Here is a 19,653-nt window from a genome sequence, read left to right as displayed (position 1 = left end):
GCGTGCGCCCCTCCCCGCCGCGGCCCGCAAACTGCGTCCGCGCTCCGGCTCGCCCCTCCCCCAGCCGACCCCCTTCTGCGCGTGCGCACCACGGGGACCCGGGTCTGAGCGGGGCGCACCGCGTCTCAGCCTGACCGGATCGAGTGGAGCGCCGAGCAATCGATCTAGTTGCTAAGCAACCAGGACTGTCGTGCACGCTGGGCATAGGTTCTGCGTCCCTTAAATAACCCCGGGCTCAGGGTTTCAGTCTTCCCGGCGTTCGCCTGCTAGGGACGCTGGGTCCACGCAAGCCCACAAGTTTCCAAAGAAGAGACTTAGACCAGATATGGCACTGTTTCCCGGGAGGAATTGAGATTGTATCCCCAATATTTCTCACCATATGTTACACCTGAAGGTTGCCCATTTTCCCTGCTTCAAGTCATAAATTGTGGTGGTGGGATTTTTGTACAAATTTTTTTTCCCCTTGTTTTTGCCTAACGCATACCAGGCGCTGTGCTAAGCCCTAGGAATACTGAAATGGCTTGAAAGGAAAAGGGTCCCAAGTTTATGAGGACTGGACATAGAAACTACAACACACTGTCTGGTAGCTTCCACATACCAGCAAAACAGCAGAGACCCAGGAACAACTCCTTTTATTCAGAAAACATTTACCGAATTACATCTAAAACATAGGAATACAAGATAAGACGCACGTCTTGATCTTCAACAGCTCGCAGTCTAGTGGGGATAGTGAGTTTTGAAAATTCTCTCATGCGAAAAGGCAGAGACACACAACGTTTTGTACTAGAGCCGAGAGTGATGTCAACTGACATAATGTTTCCTTTCCTTTACTTATCATAAGGAGAAAGCACATTCCACATGAGGGACTTAATCACTGAACATTGGCAGGTCACATTGGTTTTGCTTTCTCGTTGACAACAAATAGAAATCTAAATCAAGAAAGTCATCATGTCACAAGTAAGTGATAGACAATATTCCCTAAAATGCCACTGCAAGCCTGGGGCCAAAGGAATGATGGTGTGACTTATAAAAGGCTGGGTGATTTCCCTCTGGTTTTCCATGCTTATTCTTTTTGAACAATTTTATTAATATCAGAGATGTATGTAAAAATCCGATGAGATACATGTAAGAGTTAAAACTTTAATACTTAAGAAAAATAGAAGAAAACCTTTGTAACTGAAAATGAAGAACCACTAAAAAAATTAACGAATTGAACTTCATTAAAATTAAAACTTTTGGTCTTGGAAAGACACTGTCAACGAAATAAAAAGTCAAGCCAGAGACAGGGAGAAAATACCTGCAAAACAAATATCTAACATAAGACTTTTGTCTGGAATATACAAAGAACCCTTTAAACTCAGTAATAATGCAAACAACTCAATTTTTTAAAATAGGCGAAATTTTTGAACACCTACTTCACCAAGTAAAATAATATGGATGGCAATTAAGTACACAAAAAGATGAGCAAAATCATTAGTTATTAGGGAAATGCAAATCAAAACACAAGGAAGTAACGTTGCATACCTATTAGAGTGGCCAAAATCAAAAAGACCAACTATCACAAGTGGTGCAGATATGAAGCAACTGGAACCCTCACCCTTTGCTAGTGGAAATGCAAAATGCTGCAGCTGTGTTAGAAAACAACTTAGCAATTTCTATACCATATGATTCAGTAATGCTACTCCTAGGTATTTATCCAAGAAGAAATAAAAACATATGTCTAGACAAAGTCTTATAAACAAATGTGAATTAAAAGCTTTCTTTGTAATAACCACAAATGGAAACAACCCAATGTCCATTAACTGATGAATGAATAAACAAATTACGGTGTGTCTACATATTGGAATACTATTCAGCAATAAAAAGGAACAAGCTGTTGATACATGGACGAATCTCAAAAACATTAAGCTAAGTGAAAGAAACCATACACAAAAGACTACATATTATAGGAACTTTTGTATGAAATTCTAGAAAAGGCAAAACTATAGTAATAGAAAGCAGATTAGTGAGTGTCAAGAGTTGGGGGTGATTGAGAGGGATGAGATTGCCTGTGAAGGGGCATGAGGGAACTTTTAGGGGTGATAGAAATTATATCAATTGTGATAGTGGTTAAATGACTATACATTTGTCAAAATTCATCACATGGTACACTTAAAATTGGTGAGTTTTATTATATGTAAAAATATCTCAAAAATTAATTTTTAAAAAAATGATGCCAGGATCACCAAAAAGCATCCTAACCCATTCCCCACACTAGATTATGCTCTCATCCACTGTATGCTCTCATTGTTCTTATCTTTATTGGAATTAAATGTTTAATTTTCTGTCTTACCAAATAGATTTTAAGTTTGGGGAAAAAGACCTATGTCTATCTTATTTAATGCTATATGATATAACAGAATATCTAGCACATATTAGGTGCTCAATAAATAATTGATGAATAACTGGAAGTTAAACTGGCATAATTCTAAGCTATGCTTATTGACTCACATATCTGTTTACTTGGAGACATACAGCAAATGGATGCCCAAAGGTTGCCTGAGATGATTTAGGGTGACTCACCACTCTAAATGGACACCAAGTTGCCAGTAAGACAATAAAAACAATGGGAGAATTATTGACCAATGAGACAAGTAGAAATGAAGAGTGTTGTCGCTTTTAGTATTAGAAACCCAAGTATTTGAAAGACAATGAAATGAAAATGTAAGGTAGAACTTAGAGAAAAATGTATGTAAGATAAACCAGATAACTACCATTAATATTTTTGCTGAGTGGAAAAGACAGATGTAGAGGACAAATCACCTTTAAATATTATCTTTTAGCCCTAAGACAAAGACAATAATGAGTAAATTTGGTCCTAGATTGGGCTTCTCCGGATAATATCTTTCTTTCGATCGACTCTTAATTAGGGTTTCAAGTCCTGCTTCTAATCTCTCATGTTAAAAAGGGTTTGGAAATATGACTTTTCATGTGGGTAAACCTGTTCTTTGGCATTCTTGGGATTCCCCTCCATAAGCCTGATACCATCATAATTTATTGTACCAGAGTCTGACTCATTACTTTCTTTAGCATTTGCAAAAAGACACAGAAAGGATAGTGTTTATTCGACAAATATTTGTTGAGTGCCTACTAAGTGCTAAACATTGCTCTAGGCACTGGGGATACAGCTGTGAACTACATAGGCAAAAAATACCGGTCCATCTGGAGCTTACATGATAGCGAGAAGAAGAAGAAGAAGAAAAAACAGATAAAAACAAGTAAATAATTAAAATATAAAATAGACCAGATAGCAATAAATATGATTTTTAAAAAATATAGCAGGGAAGATAGATAGAAAGTGCTCAGGGATGGGGGCTGCAATTTTAAATAGAGTAGACAGAGAGGTCATTGTTGAAAAGGTGACATTTAAACCAAGGGAGTGGAGGAGTGATCCCTGTGGACAACTAGAAGAGTGTTCCAGTCACAGGAAGGACAAGTGCAAAGGCTCCAAGGCAGGAGAATGGCTGGCAGGTCTGAGGAATTGCAAGGAGGCCGATGACCCTAGAACTGTGCTGTCCAATATGGTGGCCACCGGCCACTAGCCACACGTGCTTACTGCGCACTGAAATGTTCCTAGTTCCAATTGTGTGATCATCTTAGGGTGAGAGAGTAAAATACTGTGATCGTGTTAATGGCCCCAGTTTTCTACCCCTCCTGGTAACCATGCGCTTTGCATGGTGGCTTTACAGTTCATTCTAGGAAGAGGTGGAGCCTTTTTTCTGCCATGTGATTCTGAGTTTGCCACACCAGACATGCTAGAACTTAGCCAAACTCAGCCTAAATCACTGCCTCTCAGGTTCATGAACTAAATAAACTTTTTGTCTTAAGCTATTGAGTCTCGGGGTGCTCTATTTGATGGCCATTCTGATGAGGCTGCCTTCCTCTTCTTGGATACCACAATTCTCTGCTCTGACCTTTGAGAACTGTGACATGGGTGTAAAAGATTCAGCACTAGTATTTCGAACATTATTTCTCTGGTGTCAATGTTCCAAGTCCTTGATTTAACTCCTCTCGGGGCCTCAGAATGGCTTGTTTTTTAAATGGAATGGATGTGGGAGGAGAGCTGGGATAATCTTGCCTATTCTGTTAACTCTTCAGGCTTAAAAAATGGAACACACGTGGTGTTGAACTAATTTGATTTTAGATCTGATTTCAGCGGAGGTTTGCCCAGGCTGTAACTGCTGAAGGAACACTGACTGCTGAGGCTTTGGAGGAAGACCCCTCTAGTTGAGACTGAGCAGAATTAGAAATTGGGGGAACAATCTGTGGAGTTCAACTAAAGACATTTTGATGTTAATATCTTTAAATTTTAACCTACGTGGGTAGGGTTATTTAAACTTTGGGTTTTAATCTATCCCTGGCAATTTGATACTGTGCTTTGAAATTTCGAGTATTACTCTATTGATAGTTTATTTGATCGATTAACTTCTGGTCGGCTATATTGGAATGTTCTTCATTAGAGATAGAACAAGAATTGAGAATGAGTTTTTGGCCTAGGGACCACCAAGCTTTGGGGTTAATTTAACTAACGAATTGTCCTGATCTATTTTAGAGATCTTAAAAGAGAAAAACTAAGCTGAACATCTGTGATTCTAGAATGATAAACAAGTAGTAGTTGCCAGTGAAGGAGGATAAACACTCAGGAGGGGAAGATAGAGTGTTATTAATGAGTTCCTAATATTCCGACAGTAATAATAAAAGAAATTAAAAAGTAACTAAAAATTTAGCACTAAAAAACTTCTGTGTGGTTTTTAGGATATGTTTTACTAAACCTTCAAAGAACAGATCATGTCCACCTTTTACAAATGGTTCCAGATCCTCGAAATAGATGGAAAGCTACTCAACTTATTTAAAAAATTTTTTTTCAACTTATTTTTTAAGAGTTTAAAATAATGCTGAAATCGAAAAAGGAGAGCACAAGAATAGAAAACTATGAGCCAATATAACCTGGGACTGTGGGAACAAAATCTCTAAATAAAACATTAACAAATTGAACCCGACAGGGTATTAAAAGAATTATGACTCCATAGGGTTTAATCCCAGGAATGCAAAATGGCTCAATATTAGCAAATTTATTATGGTAATTTACTGCAATAGAAGTAAATTCTATTTAAAGAAGAAAATACGCATGAATATCTTCATAGATGGATTTGATAAAATTTAATAACCTTCCCTGACAATACTCTTGGCAAACTAGGAGTAGAAGAAAATTTACTTAATATGATAAAGAATATCTTCTACATGGTGAAACATTAGCTTTCTCATAAAAAATACAAGGATGCTAGCTATTACTACTACAATTAGCATTGAACTGGAGATCTTAGGTAGTGAAATTCAGTAAGAAAAATAAATGAGTTATATTAGAAAAGAAGAAACAAAACTATCGTTATTAGTAAATAATATGATTATAGTTTAAGAAATCCTAGAAAATCTTTAATAATAATGATTAGAACTATTTTGAGTTGCATGTTTCACAAGTGTATACGTTTAGCAAAACTCATTGAATTGTATATTTAATATATGTGCCTTTAACTGTATGTAGATTTTTATCTCAATTAAAAACCATTAGAACTAATAAGAGAGATCACTGAAATGACTGGATTAAAGATTAACATGAAATAAATCAATAGCTTTGAAGAATAAGAACAAATTCCATTCACAGCAGCATTTTGAGATAAACAGAACAAGAAACATGTAAGATCTACATAAAAAAAACAGTGAAACTTTATTAAAGGGCAAAAAAGAAGATCTGAGTAAATGATTTCTATGTTCATAAAAGAGAGACTTGCTGTTTTTAAAATAAGTCAATTCTCTTCAAATTAACCTGTCATTTAACACAATTCCAGTTAGAATCCCAAGTCCGTTTGTTTTTTCCTCCTGGATATTAAAAGTTCATCTTACCTTTTTGCTTTTCTTTTCCAAATTTGGGCATCCTTACTCAATGGTTCTTCCAGATGAATTGTAGTAGAGTCACCTATCCATTCTCCAAGCCTTGAGTTGTGTGCTTTTTGCTAATTCACACCAAGGTGCCACGTAGACGAGTAAAGGCCTTATAAAATGTATGGTTGGAGAAGGTAGCCTTAAATATGAAAAAAACTATAGAGAAAGAATTAATGTATTTGACTACATCAAAATTTTACATTTCTATATGACAAAAGACTGAAGAGACAAGGTTAAAATGCACATAGTGTTTGAGAAGAACAGAAAAAAAAACAGTGATAAATTGTACCTAAATATTTGCAGTTATTTAAATCTTGCTATAAATTATATTATATTTACAATAAAATGTAATGGTGTGGGTAAAGAATTAATAAAACTTTTACCCTTCTGCATGGCGATTTGGCCTTCAGTTAACCTTCTGTTATCTGTTCTTCTGAAACCTGATAAAGATAGAATTGTCAGCTATGTCGTTAGGCAAAATTACTTATATTAGAGCAATTACCTGATTGGTAAATTGCATTTGGACTGGCAAAACTATAATTACCTGATGGGAGATCTTAGCTTTGGGCTTCCCAGAGTGTGAAGACTCTTTAATTGGACCCTGGTGGGTCTCTGGAAGCTACACCTGTGAGATTGTTATAAGAAATATTGACTCCCAAGGGATATGAGACTTCTAAGTCAGAGCAGCTGCCACTGAAGCCTGGTGTAAGTCTTCTTTCCTGGCACCTGAGCTGCCATTTGGCTGCAGACAGGTTAGCGGGGAGCAGCTATATGATTGCTGCATAGACTCTCAAGGAGGTGGAACGCCTAATTCTGCCCTGCTCCAAATTGTCCTTCTAGGCCCAGATCCTTCCAAACTGATGTTACATGTGGGCATAGCAGTCTTAGCGAGTCTCAAAGTTTAGTGGTACCTTAGAAGACCCTGGTGGATGTTTCACCTGGTAACACAGATAGTTTATGCCTGACCTATATAGAAAAGGACTAAGAGAATAGAATCTTGTTAGATAATCAGTTTGAGATTTAGTGAACTACACCTGTGAGAAATCTGATTTCTATCACGAGGTCATAATACTGTTTATGTTTCCCTGTCCCCACTTGTGACAGCTGATGCAAATCGCAGATACGGGGCCAGGCGAGTGTGAACACCTCAGTGCCATGAGCCTAGGAAACCCAAATCGATAATGTGATATCAAATATTTCACAGGAAGAGCTGATCAAATTCTCTTCATCTCACATATTTCAAAGCAGGTGATGAAGGACTTGAGTTTTAGAGATGGATGTTTTCTTTGGCCTTAGAGATACCTTTAAATCTACTGAACCTGATTTTTGGTGACTTTGCATTCCCTAGATCTACTTGGGACTGACTATACACACCTAGTCCCAAGTAACCTTGGAGGTTTAGCTACTTGAAACTCGATCTAGCCAGTCTTATGAGAGACCTTTTTAAAGGTTGAGAGAACATTTGTTTGGGTCAAAACTAACCGGAGAGTGATTGGGAGTCAGAACTTCCTCTTTTGATCTCATATATTTTTTTTTACTCCCCTTTATATGTGGGTAAAAGAATGGTTCTTACTGGAAAAGCCACGTATTTACAATGCATTTATACCTTCAAAAAACAAAAGAAAGATTATCAGCATTTTTTGTGGCCATGTAGATACATTATAACATACTTGGACCCCATTAAAAGACCCCTATAGGATCATGATCTGACAATTTTAGATTGTGGTATTAGTGTGGGGGAGAACAAAGTCCTATAGGTATTTATTTTTTCAGAGTCAGAATTTACAAACAGCCAGTAAAACTGGTCCAAGAGCTTTTTAATCATGATAAAGCTGTTGGTTTGGGTCAGATCAGGGGTGTCCTTTAAATTTTCTATATAGTCTTTTATTATTTTAAACTTCATTGTATTAAAAAATATAAAAGTAATGTGTGCTTTTTGTAATAAGTTAAACAGTAGAGGGATCCATAAAGAACAATGAACATCCTCTTTCATCCCCAATGACACCTTTTTTAGGTAACCGATGACAAAAGTTTAGTATTTGCTTTTCCACCTCATTCTCTGTGCTCGCACAAACACATAGCAAGACATGTAGGTTATGAAGAATAGTGTAACTTCAAGTTGCATACGTTACTCTGCAATTTCTTCTTTTTCACTTACATTATAGACATTTCTGCAAGTTCTTACGTATAGCTCTAATGCGTTATTTTTAATAATAGCATGCTATTTTAAAAGATTAGTTCTTTTCCTATTGATGGACATTCAGGCTGTTTCATTTTTAAAAAATCACTACAAACAATGTTGCAATAAATATTATTGTAAATATAGATCCATACTGGTGCATTTCTTTTTGGTAGGACAGAATTATAGGGTTCTCTGGGTCAAAGGAGATGTGATATACACTATTAATTTTAATAGTTACTCTCCCAAAAGCTTGTAGCAATTTATGCTTCCGCAGCTTCCCCAAATCTTTGCCTGCCCTGGATGTTAGCAATCTTTTTAATTTTTGCCAATCTGAGGATGAAAAATGATCTCTTTTAACTGTTTTCCTTTTGCTCCCAATCTATTCTCCACTGCAGTAGTAATTGTTTTGATCACTACATGACCTCCCTACTCAAAATACCTCATTCATTTCCTGTTACTCTTAGAATAAAGGTGAGCATCTTGGACATGGTCGCAAAGCACCCTGTGATCTAATCTATCTGCCCCTCTGATGTGCATTTCTCCCAATAGAAAGAGCTTTCTCCTGATTGTTCTAACTCTACTGAGAAATCGAGATGATATATTAGCTTGTTTGCAGGTACAAGCCTCACAGGGAGCTAGAGCTTTCAAAATGTGACTAACTTATGCCTGAAAGGAATAATTATTTGCCTTGATGGAAGTGTTTTTCCAGTTGCTTCTGGCAGATCATTTAGAATAAACAGGGAAGCATAGGACTTGTCAAAAAAACATGTTAGGGCGACACCTTGGCTCCTGAGGAATAGGCAGAAAGTCTGATGGTAAATGTAGGGGGTTTTTGCTTCTCTTGTTTTTAAGTCGGACTTTTAAAGTAGAAGCTGCCTTTAATGTGCTGGTTTACAGAACAGGAAATCTGATTTTTCAGTGTGATAACACATTCTTTGACATTAACCAGTAGAGTTGGATTTTTAATGACACTTTCATCTTCAAAGCCCTTCACCAACATGGGTGGATTAATTATTCATTTTTGGTTGTGTGTTAAAAAGAAAAGTCTTCAAAGCCACCATCCTTTCTCCCTGGAATTGGGGTTCTCCACCTTTCAAACGTTGCTTTCTTGCCCCCAAGGGAGAAAAGAAATTGCATCTATTTTTTTTATGATAAAAAGAATACAATAGAAATATACTCTTTACAGTAGGAACAGATGATGTCCTTATATCCTGAGTGGGATTAGAAGAGGTCGGAAAGCAGTGTTTAAACTGTGTTTACAGTAAGCACTGTGAGAAATAACTTTGGCTGAAAGTGTTTGTTACTGCTGTCTTTTTATGTGCTTCTGAAAAGTAGCACAAATACATAAAGCGCCCTGCATTAAATGTTAAGTTGAAGTATAATAGGCAGACCCTTACATTCATCGCTAAAGTATATTTCTTTTCTGTTCCCTTCAAAAAAAGAAAAAATAGTCTAATTGAGTTTTTAAAAGATTCGGCCTCAGAGAAGAAAACCCTCAAGCCTTCCCTAGGGTCCTCCTTGACTTGACACATCTTGTAACCACAAGGGAGCAGCCTTTCCTTTGATGAGGTCTTCCTTCCACCTCCCCAGAAATGAAAGAGCAAGTGTAGGTTTGCAAACAGTCTAAAAGCCCTTTCCATTATAATGCCCTGGACGCCGGAAACCACAGAAGGCAGTCAAGTTTTGATTGTCAACGAGAAAGCCTCTGGTGATCTTTCGCTCAGCCGCCACGGAGATGCTTTGGTTCCTGGGAGGGCCTCTGCTGAATCCTTTAAGATTCCTCTGCTCTTGAAGACCCAGATCAGTGGATTACAGTAATTGAAAAAGCTTAGGTGGCTTGGAAGATTATTCTGTTTGGTGTGCGCTCACATTTCCAGGCTAAGGGACAGAGCAGAGCAATCCTCCTTCCCTCTTTTTTTTCTTTTGAAAGAAGACGATCAGAGAGGAAGACGGGGTTTGAAGTGTGGATTAGGGATCTCAAATCTTTGCCTAGCACCTTCGTCTGGATCTTTATAAAAAGATTGAGGAGTGCAATGAGTTCACGGAATCATGCAAACTTTCCTTGAAGCCTGTTCCGGAACCTAGCTTCCGGACCCAGAAACTTCTCCAAAACATACCATCTGTGCCAGGCAGTCTGAATGGACCTGAATGAAGATTTGCAGCCTCGTTTTCTGCTGAGAGATTAAGCTCTTGGGTGATCTGTTGGCTTTTCGGCGAATGATGGAGAAACGCAAACCGGCCGGACTGCTGAACTTGCCCTACCCCCTCCACCCGGTGCCCCTGGGCCTGCCGGGGACCCTAACCCGCGTCCCACTTAGGGACGCGTTCAGGGTCTCCTTGCATCTGGATGCCGCACGCGGCGCCCCGAGACGGCCCTACCTGCCCTTGCCGCTGGACGGCGCCTTGGAGCCCGCCTTCCTCCGCAAGCGCAACGAGCGCGAGCGGCAGCGGGTGCGCTGCGTGAACGAGGGGTACGCGCGCCTCCGAGACCACCTGCCCCGGGAGCTGGCGGGCAGGCGCCTCAGCAAAGTGGAGACGCTCCGCGCCGCCATCCGCTACATCAAGCACCTCCAGGAGCTGCTGGAGCGCCACGCGCGGGGTCTGGAGAGCCCGGCGGGACCTCCGCACAGGCCCGAATGCAACAGCGATGGCGAGTCCAAAGCCTCGTCGGCGCCTTCGCCCTGCAGCGAGCCCGAGGAGGTGGGCAGCTAGTGAGCGGCCGGACCCCGGCGCCCGCTGCACGGCGCGCCTTTGCAGTCTGGTCTAAGGTTCTCTCCAACGTTGGATGCACTTTTAATCAGGCTTTTCCTCCAGGAAAAAAAAAAAAATCTTAGCAATAAGAAATTAGTGCTTTAGGGGAAAAGATATTTTGACATTCTGGTCGGGTTTTCCCCCTCATTGTTTTTGTGCCTGCAACTTAAAGGTACCTATTAAAGAAACTCTTTTCCTGGACTTCTCAAATGCAAAAACGTACCATGTTCTGAGCACCTCGTTCTGAAAACGCAAAGGGCAATAACAACGGGGATTTCCCACAGTCAGCTGTGTGGGTAAATTATGTACCTAACTATTGAAATCAATCCAACCTTAACCGAAGAACTTTCCAAAGATAAATAAATAAATGTCAGTTCTTAGGATGAGAGGAGAGTTTTCCTGCATTCCTTCCTTTGGGAACTGTATTAGAAATGTAATCGACACCGTGCTTTGGGTGAAGGTGACTCTAAGCTGACTCTAAGGTGACTCTAAGCTGACACCATGCCAGAGAGTGACGCTAGACCAGCCCATGCTGCTGACTTTGTGAACGGTGGTGTTAGGGAGGACGGTCTTCATTTGCTATATCCTGTTTTATCAAAAAGTGGCTTTTTGGAAACTTCATAGCATTTAGCAGATAATAACAGATGGTGTGGATGATCTTTTTGGAAGAGAACTCAGATTGGTATGAAAACTTATTTTTCCTCTCAGTAGTTTTTGTCCACTGCTTTTTAAATTTTCCTTTTCTTTGCACTGCTCTCATGCCATCTGATTTCAGTTCAATTGAAGTGACGCTGTGACTTAAAAAAAAAAGGAAAGCTTAGGTGGTTGAATGGGATGCATTGAGGTTGGTACAGTCTCAAAGTTCTATCACTCATTGCACAAGGCCTTCCAGGTATATTGAAATTATCTAGTGACTTGTTCCCAGTCTTTTAAAAATACTTAATTCTGGTCATTTTTTTTCGCCCCTGAGAAACAATTATAAATTCAGTAGATAAGTCAACAGCTTGTTAACCTAAGAAATAAACTTCCACTCTCTCAAGTTATTTTCTAATATGCTGAATTGCCCTTTCTACCAGGCTCCTTTGGTGTGGGGGTGGGGTGTGACACTAGGAAACGGACAAAGAGACAAAACTGACAGTGGTGAGCCCTTTTGGGGAATTATTTCACTCCATCCCCACACTGGCCTCATGAAGGAGGATTTATTACCCTCTTTTCACAGATGTGACAACCGAGGGAAGCGAATATTCAGTGAACATCTTTTACACGCCAGGAATGATGTTGTGTGCTTTCTACATTGTGTCCTATTTAATTCTCATAAATCTGTGAGGTGGGTATGACCCATATTTTGTGGTTTTCTTAAAAAAAGTGAAGCTCAAAGACATTACCTGCTTGTCCAGGTTAATGAGTTAAGTGGGGCTATGATTAGTTGAGCTGAGACTCAGTTCCAAAGTCTGTCTGACCTCATAGCCCAGACTTGCTGTCACCCTTCCCTTCCCTTCCCTTCCCTTGCTCTGAGCAAACATTACCAGTGGAATGCTGAATCCATGTTAAAAGTATAATTGCTAGTATTTCTAAATTACTAGTTATAACAGAGTTATAATGGCATTCTGTTATTCCCAGCTGTGCAGATAAATACTGTGCAGTGATTCATAATGCAACTTTCCTTTTTCTTGAGAACGGGGGGAGCCTTTGGGTTTGAATGAACAAGATGTAAGAACTGTTTTCTCTTACCCATCACTTAATTACAACTTCACACACTCCTACAATATGTCCATTTTAGTCTCTAGGCAGGTTGTTATTTCATATGGGAGTTTCAATGAAGCAAGCCTTGGTGAGATATATTTATTAATTAGGGATAAAAGGCAGGGGAGGGGCATTCATATTACCTTCTTGGATGAGCTGGAGGAGATGTTAATTAACCGGGTCCCTAAGAAACTCGAGAGACATTTTTAGGGGTCTTGGTTGGACAGTAATCACACTCTCTATTCCTTTATTCTGCCCCAGCTATGGTCTAGTACCTTGCTACTTTTCTAAAGTAGGAATAATAACAATAAGAGAGTATATTTTGTTTAATCTACACAAGCTATGTGATTGCTTTATAAATGCAGGAAAAAAAAGAAAGACTCTTCATTTCCTTCTTTAAATAATGTATAAAATCAGTGAAAAAATATACTTTGCTGAGATGAGTGGCTTATAAAAAGAGAATTTTAAAAGAAAACTTTATTCTGGATAAAATTCTTCAAGAGACTTTTAATGTGATTTTGTTTGAAGCCCTTTTGAGAATAAGGCAATGATTTTCTAGAAAACTTTTTTTTAAAAAATGAGTTTCAAGTATGCAGTACGTTGCTTAGACATTTATACAGTTTATGAAACGATCCCCCGAATACTTCCCTCTGGCTCTACACACAGCCATTACCTTACTGCTGACTACACTCCCTCTGCCGTGCTCCCCGTCCCCGTGACCATCTATCAACTACCAATTTGTACTTCTTTAACCCTCTACTCCTTTCTCCCAGCCCCCAACCCAACTCCCCTCTGGCCATCACCTCATCGTCCTCTGTATTTGTGGGTCTGTTTTCCTTTTGTTTGTTCCTTTTGTTCCTTAAATTTCACACATAAGTAAAATCATATGGTATTTATCTTTCTGTCTAATTCCACTCTCCTTTAGGTCCATCCATATCATTGCAAATGGTAGGATTTTTTTATGGCTGAGTAATATTCCATTGTATATATGAACCATAACTTCTTTATCCAATTGTCTGTTGATGGGCATTTAGGTTGCTTCCATATCTTGGCTATTATAAATAGTGCTGCCATGAAGACAGGGATGCACAGATCTTTACGAATTATTGTTTTGGTTTTCTTTGGATAAATACCCACAAGTGCAATTGCTGAGTCAAAAGGTAGATCTATTTTTAATTTTTTTTGAGGAAGCTCCAGACTGTTTTCCATGGTGGCTGTACAAATTTGCAATCCTACCAACAGTGTATGAGGGGTCCCTTTTCTCCACTTCCTTGCCCATACTTGTTGTTTTGAGAAACCTTTTGGAAAAAAATAAACTAAAATTTCATCTCAATCATATAACTTTTTTTAGAGGAAAAAAAAATCAGGCAGTTTTTCTGGAACCTTCCTGATGGCTTACAGGGGGAGCACCAATCTAGGAATGAGACCTTTTAAAACGTTCAGTCTTCTGCTTTCCTGTGAATGAATGCTTAATTAACCACAGAACCATTTCACTTTCAAAAAGAACAAAACTGATCCCGGGTACTTTCGCCTTAGCATCCTTGCCACAATCGTTTTTGCTGCAAACATTTTCACCACATAACTAATTGGCCATAAGGCAATTTTGCAAGAAAAAAATATAAAATAACAGGTCGACAGTTTGGGTTATGTTTGGTTGGTTGGTTGGTTTCATTTCTCCATGGACAAATCAACTGCGTTCATCTGACTTAATGTATTTAAGCTAGTTGTCAGTTTGGTTTCATTTCTCCACTGACAAGTTTTCAGTTACTCCCATTTTCATATGACATACTGATCTTATCTAGCCCTCATAGTGGTCAATACAGTGACGAGAAGATGTGATGGTGGCAATGGTCTTAACATAGTTAGCATTTCTTTCAAATGAGGATGATTTGCCCCAAGATTTGTTTTCTTATTTTAAAACTCACCACATTGGGAGGAGAAAGGAAGGCTGAGGACCCTCTGTGAGAGTGCACAGTTGAACCCACATTTCCCACAGAACAGGTGTCTAGGTACAATCCACAAAATAAAATCAATTATTTGCATAGTATTCCCATGAATCTATACACATTTTAAATGTATTCAAATATTTTGTATCTCACAATGAACTCCTTTTGATTTTCTTAGGTCCTTTACTTAATTAATGTCCCTCTTTTATTTTTCATGACTTTATCCTTTCTACGGCAAAATTACCTTAGGGCCTATTAGTTATGCAGTGAAACCGTTTGCAGTAAAAACGCTTGCGGCAAAGGTATCTACAGCAAAGATCCTACATTGAAAATACCGGACATGAACAAAATTAATTGCCAAGTTATGCAGAAGCAATAGAGGGGAGTTTTATGAAAATGGTGCATTCATTGAAGGGGAAACATTTACAGGGCCTTCAAGATCTTCCCCATTTTGTTTTTTGTTTTTTTTTTGGCCACTCAGCCCAGACATAGCCATTGATTCTAATTTATTGCTTGTAGAATGTTCCCTGTGGTTCATAACCCTAATTAATTGCTGCAAACAAAGAAGGAGGGGCTGTGACGGCGTATGACAGTGTGCCCTGGCCTAGGTTTTGGTCCAGCTCTGCCATTCATTGACCTAGTGACCTTGGGTGAGTCCCTAACTTCTTTGGTCTCAGTTCCCTATGCCAGGACACATGAAGATTAGATTGCATCATCTTTTAAGCCTTACAGCTTGAAATGCCACTCGTCTGGCATGTGAAAAGTTCTAGACTGAGGGAAACGTGAAACATGCCCGTGTACCCATTTCCTCCACGTGGCATAGCGGCTCTTTCTGTAGCCTCTTTCCCACTAGAAAGATCCAGAGCTGCAGCTTACTCTTTTTGAGTTCTAGATAATGTCTGATGTAAAAAAAAAAAAAAAAAAAGGCATCATAATCTTTTGTTAAATGAAATTTATAAAGAAACTTACAGTCTGGAGGAAAAAATGACCCATTTTGCCTGAACACAAGGTAAAAAAGGTATAAGTGGTTTAACTGATGTCCAAAGTGAAAAATGCTATGAGGATGCAGAGAAAAGAGGGATTTGTTCCAACTTCCAGTCAGGAGAGAACTAGGAGGGGAAGCTTTGGGGGCTGCAGCATTGGGCAGGTGAAAATGGAATGTGAATTCCAGGCAGAAGGTCCAAGGGGAACAGAGATGCCTAGAAAAGCAGCTGTGTTTGGAGAGTAGAAGCTGAGTTAACAGGAGACCAGAACTGATGGCTGAGACAAGGTTCTAGAAGGCTTTGAAAGCCAGGCTAAAAAAAACCCTGAACTTTATTTTTTAGACAATGGGGAACTATTGATTTTTTTTTTTTGGTTTGGAAAGAGGGTAAACTGTTTAGCGCTGTGGTTGAGGATCACTCACTGTAGTGGCAGGAAGCAGCCAGCCAATCTGGTATTGCAATAATTAAGAGAGGAAGTGAGAACTTTAGTCAGTGGCAGTGGGAATGAGAAGGACGGGATGGACTGGGAGACCACGTGGGAGTAGCATTGAAACTCAGAGAAGAGGGATGAGGGATGAGGAAGAGAGAGAAGTTAAAGACACCTCTGGGAAGTTCCCATCAACTGAAATGGGGACCACAGAAAGAGAAGATTTAAAAGTCCCAGTCTTGTTTTGGAGATGCTGGGTTTGAAGTACTGATAGGCTACTCCTGTCCATAAGCAGTTGTAAATGCTGGTGTCAAGGCCAAGAGGGTCGTCAAAGCCATAGACTTGAGTCGCATACATATAGATAGTAATAGAAATAGGTGAGAGCTCCCAGGGAGAATATTGATGAGAACAAGAGAAGAAAGCTAGAGCAGGCCTGCCCTGAAGGAGAGTGGCAGAAAAAATGTCTTTGAAGAGAAAGAACTAAGAAGTTAGAAGGAAAACCAGGGCTAGTAGGAGATCATGGCAATTAAATGTGGATATCATTTTATAAGGAGGAAGTGTGACAGGGTCCTATGAATCGGAGGTGTCAGAGAGTTGAAGTGGTAGAGGAACCCATTAGATTTAGCCAGTAAAAAACCTCTAGAGACCTTTATAAGAGCATAAAAGGGGTGGGATGAGAAAGCAGAGGTAAGACGAAGATTGCCCTTTCAAGATATTTCACAGGGAAGCGAGAAAGAGAACTGAGGTGGAGCAAAGGGAAACCAGTTGGAGGAAAAGATGGTTTATCAAAGATAGTTCTGAGCCTGAGGCCTTACAGCTGAAAGTCCTAGTTGATTCAAAGACTCACAGGTGACAAGGCTTCAAGGAGTCTGAAGTCAAATGGAGGTGAAGTCCTAGGAACTGGAGAGATTAAAGAATTGGGAGGTCAGGTAGTTGGAAGGTGACGGATTCAGGTGAAGACTAAGGTAGGTGTTGAAGTCATGAAGGAGATGGAGCAGGGTCTGCCATGTGCAGGTAACAGCGATGAAAATGGGGACTGTGAAAAGTGTGACTATACGGGTTTAGTATTGTTCCTTAGGTAACGCCTACTTTCAAAAGCATTGTTAACAGTCTTTAACGACTTAGTTAAAAAGTTGCCACAAATCTCCTCTGTGATGACACAAAATTTAAAATATTTGTATTTATTCCATATTTCATAGTTTTGTGACTACAGGTAACTCTGGGGAGTTCTACAGTGTTTGTTATATGAGACAAAGATAACATATGCACCTTGCCCAAGAGTCTGGCAGCGAACAACAGATGCTCAATAATTTATTAATTTACTTTTGTCCATGGCTTCTGAGTTTAAAAAATAATACCCTTCTCAGTTAGCAAAATGTCAACAGACCAACCAATACAGAGTATTGGTTGGGGGCTGGAGAGAAAGAAAACGGTACCTATTTTCTTCCCTTTGTGGAATTTCTGGGGATAGGGGAAAGAGAATAAAATAACCTGGGGAAAAAGAACAGGGTTTGGAGGACAGTAGAATCGAGATGTCCTTCAGTCATTTAAATCTGGTCTGCTCCTTTGACCAGCAGTTTTTGATCTGTCGGTAGCATAACTTCAACCCTGGACAATTGAGCTTAATTGTCATTCACCTGACTCCAGGTGCTTTAAGCCTTAAATTAAATTTGAAAGCAAAGCCTCATCAGGCTGGGAAAGCATTGCATAGGATGAGTCACCATGACTCAGCCACAACCAAGCCAACCAAGGTGTCAGATGGTACTTTTCAAAAGCTGAGCTTTTTCTGTCTAGACCAAGGTTTCCTTCAAAACTCCCAAAGTCATGATTGTCATCTCCAAAAATGGATTAAGAAGCCCCAGCGACTGCTCTCCACCCTTCTGTACCAGCCATCGCCAACCCTTTCATCCTGTCAGGCGGACAGGCTGCTGGGGGAGGGCAGGGGGCCTAAAGTTGCTTTGTATTTTCTTTACTGGCCCAGGAACCCATAAAACTATTTCCAGCTCTTTGATTATTATTGCTGAGTTGTGTTGTGTTTGACTCGCAGGCTGTCTGGGGGTTGAGATTGGTTTTTAATCCTTTCGTAGCTATTTAGCTGCGTCCTTTGGTGAAAATCTGTCAGCGGCCTTTTCATGTTGGGTGACTCATTGTCATTAACCAAAGTGAAACCCCAGCTGCTGCAGAAGGAGGTGTGTCCGGACATACAACAACTCTCCAGACTGGTTTCTGCCTGCAGAGCAAGCCTTGAGGGGGCCGCTCCTGAAGACAGTTCTCATTTCCCTGACAGAGGGAAAATCTCTGAAGAAGAAATCCTATCTCAGTTTTTAGGACTGGAAAGGGCCTTGGGAAATGACCTGATTCAACCCTGGGGGTTTTAGAGAAATGAAGGATTAAACCATACAAGGCAGAAGCATATCCCTTCTCTTTTAAAATAGGGACAGAAATTCTCCACCAGCCCATATTTCTTGAGGGCCTACCACAAAGCAGGCTGGCCCTTACATGTATTACTCTCATCCGATCTTCGTAACATTCCTATGAAGTACGTATTACTATATATCAGTTCTGTTTTAAAGATGAGGAAACTGAAGCTTAGAGAGGTGAGTGAAGTAATTTATACGGAGGAGTGATAGCAAACTGTGTCTCCTTGGTCTTTATCCATCTGTCCATTCGAACAGTCATTAATCAGTAAATATTTACTGATTACCCACATGGAGTATAATATTAGGAAGAGTCAATACACAAGCATAAATAATGTTTCAGGTGGTGATAATGCTAAGAATAAAAATAAAGCCAAGATTTTTGTAATTCAATTACTTTTCACTTATTTCCAACATCTCTTCTTACACTGTTCTGAAGCAGCCCTGTGCAGATTCAAATGACTAGATAACTGTCAATCATAAAAACATGTTTGAAGACCAGCATTAAGTTTCCCCTGCGAGCTCTTCTTTTTTGAGACCCATGGTCACCATACTCCTAGCTCAATATCCATGTTAAAAAAAATGAAGAACAAGTAGAATAAAGTGCATTTAGGGCCCTGGCTGTTTAGAGGATTCCCCTCAAGCCCCATTGGCATTGATAGCAACCAAGGTTGAGTCAGAATATTAGAACACTTCCTTATATAATTCTGGTTTGACATCTGAAGGGAGAGCAAAGCATTTTCTACAGAAGGCCCACAACTTCAACTCTACCCTGACCAAATATTAAGGACCTGGATTCCGGTCCTGACTTTAGCTGTGTTTCCTTGGGCAAGTGGCATGACCTCTCTGAACCTATTTCTTCATCTGTAAAATTAAGAATAGTGACACCTATTCCATCTCATGGTAAAGGTGAAATGAGGCTACATCAGTCTAAAATCTCTATAAACTAGAAAGTGCTATCATCACTATTAATCTGTGTAAATTAATTCTCTAATGGAAGATAGGGATAGCTTTGCAGAGATATACGACTACTGTTTACTCTCAGGAAAAATTCCATTCAACATAAAGTCAGTTGATGTTGATTAAATCCTTAAGTGTAATGGTGGAAACAGTAACATGCTAAGTTTTCTGATGTATAATAAGCCACTCCAAAAGTTACATTACGTCTCACAATTGAGAAATAATTGGAATTACCGAATGGCCTATGATGGACCCTCTCCATGTG

General features: G+C 39.6%; 1 protein-coding gene across 1 annotated transcript; it reads left to right on the top strand.

Annotated features, from left to right (window-relative positions):
- Positions 1–10,209: 10,209 nt before the first annotated feature.
- On the top strand, positions 10,210–11,225 carry ASCL4 (achaete-scute family bHLH transcription factor 4). Its single transcript, XM_006914508.2, has one exon. It carries the CDS (start codon positions 10,379–10,381, stop codon positions 10,871–10,873), a length of 495 nt encoding a protein of 164 aa, XP_006914570.1. The 5' UTR covers positions 10,210–10,378; the 3' UTR covers positions 10,874–11,225.
- The last annotated feature ends 8,428 nt before the right edge of the window (positions 11,226–19,653 follow it).

The sequence above is a fragment of the Pteropus alecto genome, unplaced genomic scaffold (assembly GCF_000325575.1).
Source record: "Pteropus alecto unplaced genomic scaffold, ASM32557v1 scaffold94, whole genome shotgun sequence".
Taxonomy (NCBI): domain Eukaryota; kingdom Metazoa; phylum Chordata; class Mammalia; order Chiroptera; family Pteropodidae; genus Pteropus; species Pteropus alecto.
Note: the sequence above shows the minus strand (reverse complement) of the source record. Positions and strands in the feature narration are given on the sequence as shown.

What these genes read in the sequence shown, in the direction of transcription:
- ASCL4 (XM_006914508.2), top strand. Translation starts at nt 10,379, where the DNA reads ATGATGGAGAAACGCAAACCGGCCGGACTGCTGAACTTGCCCTACCCC.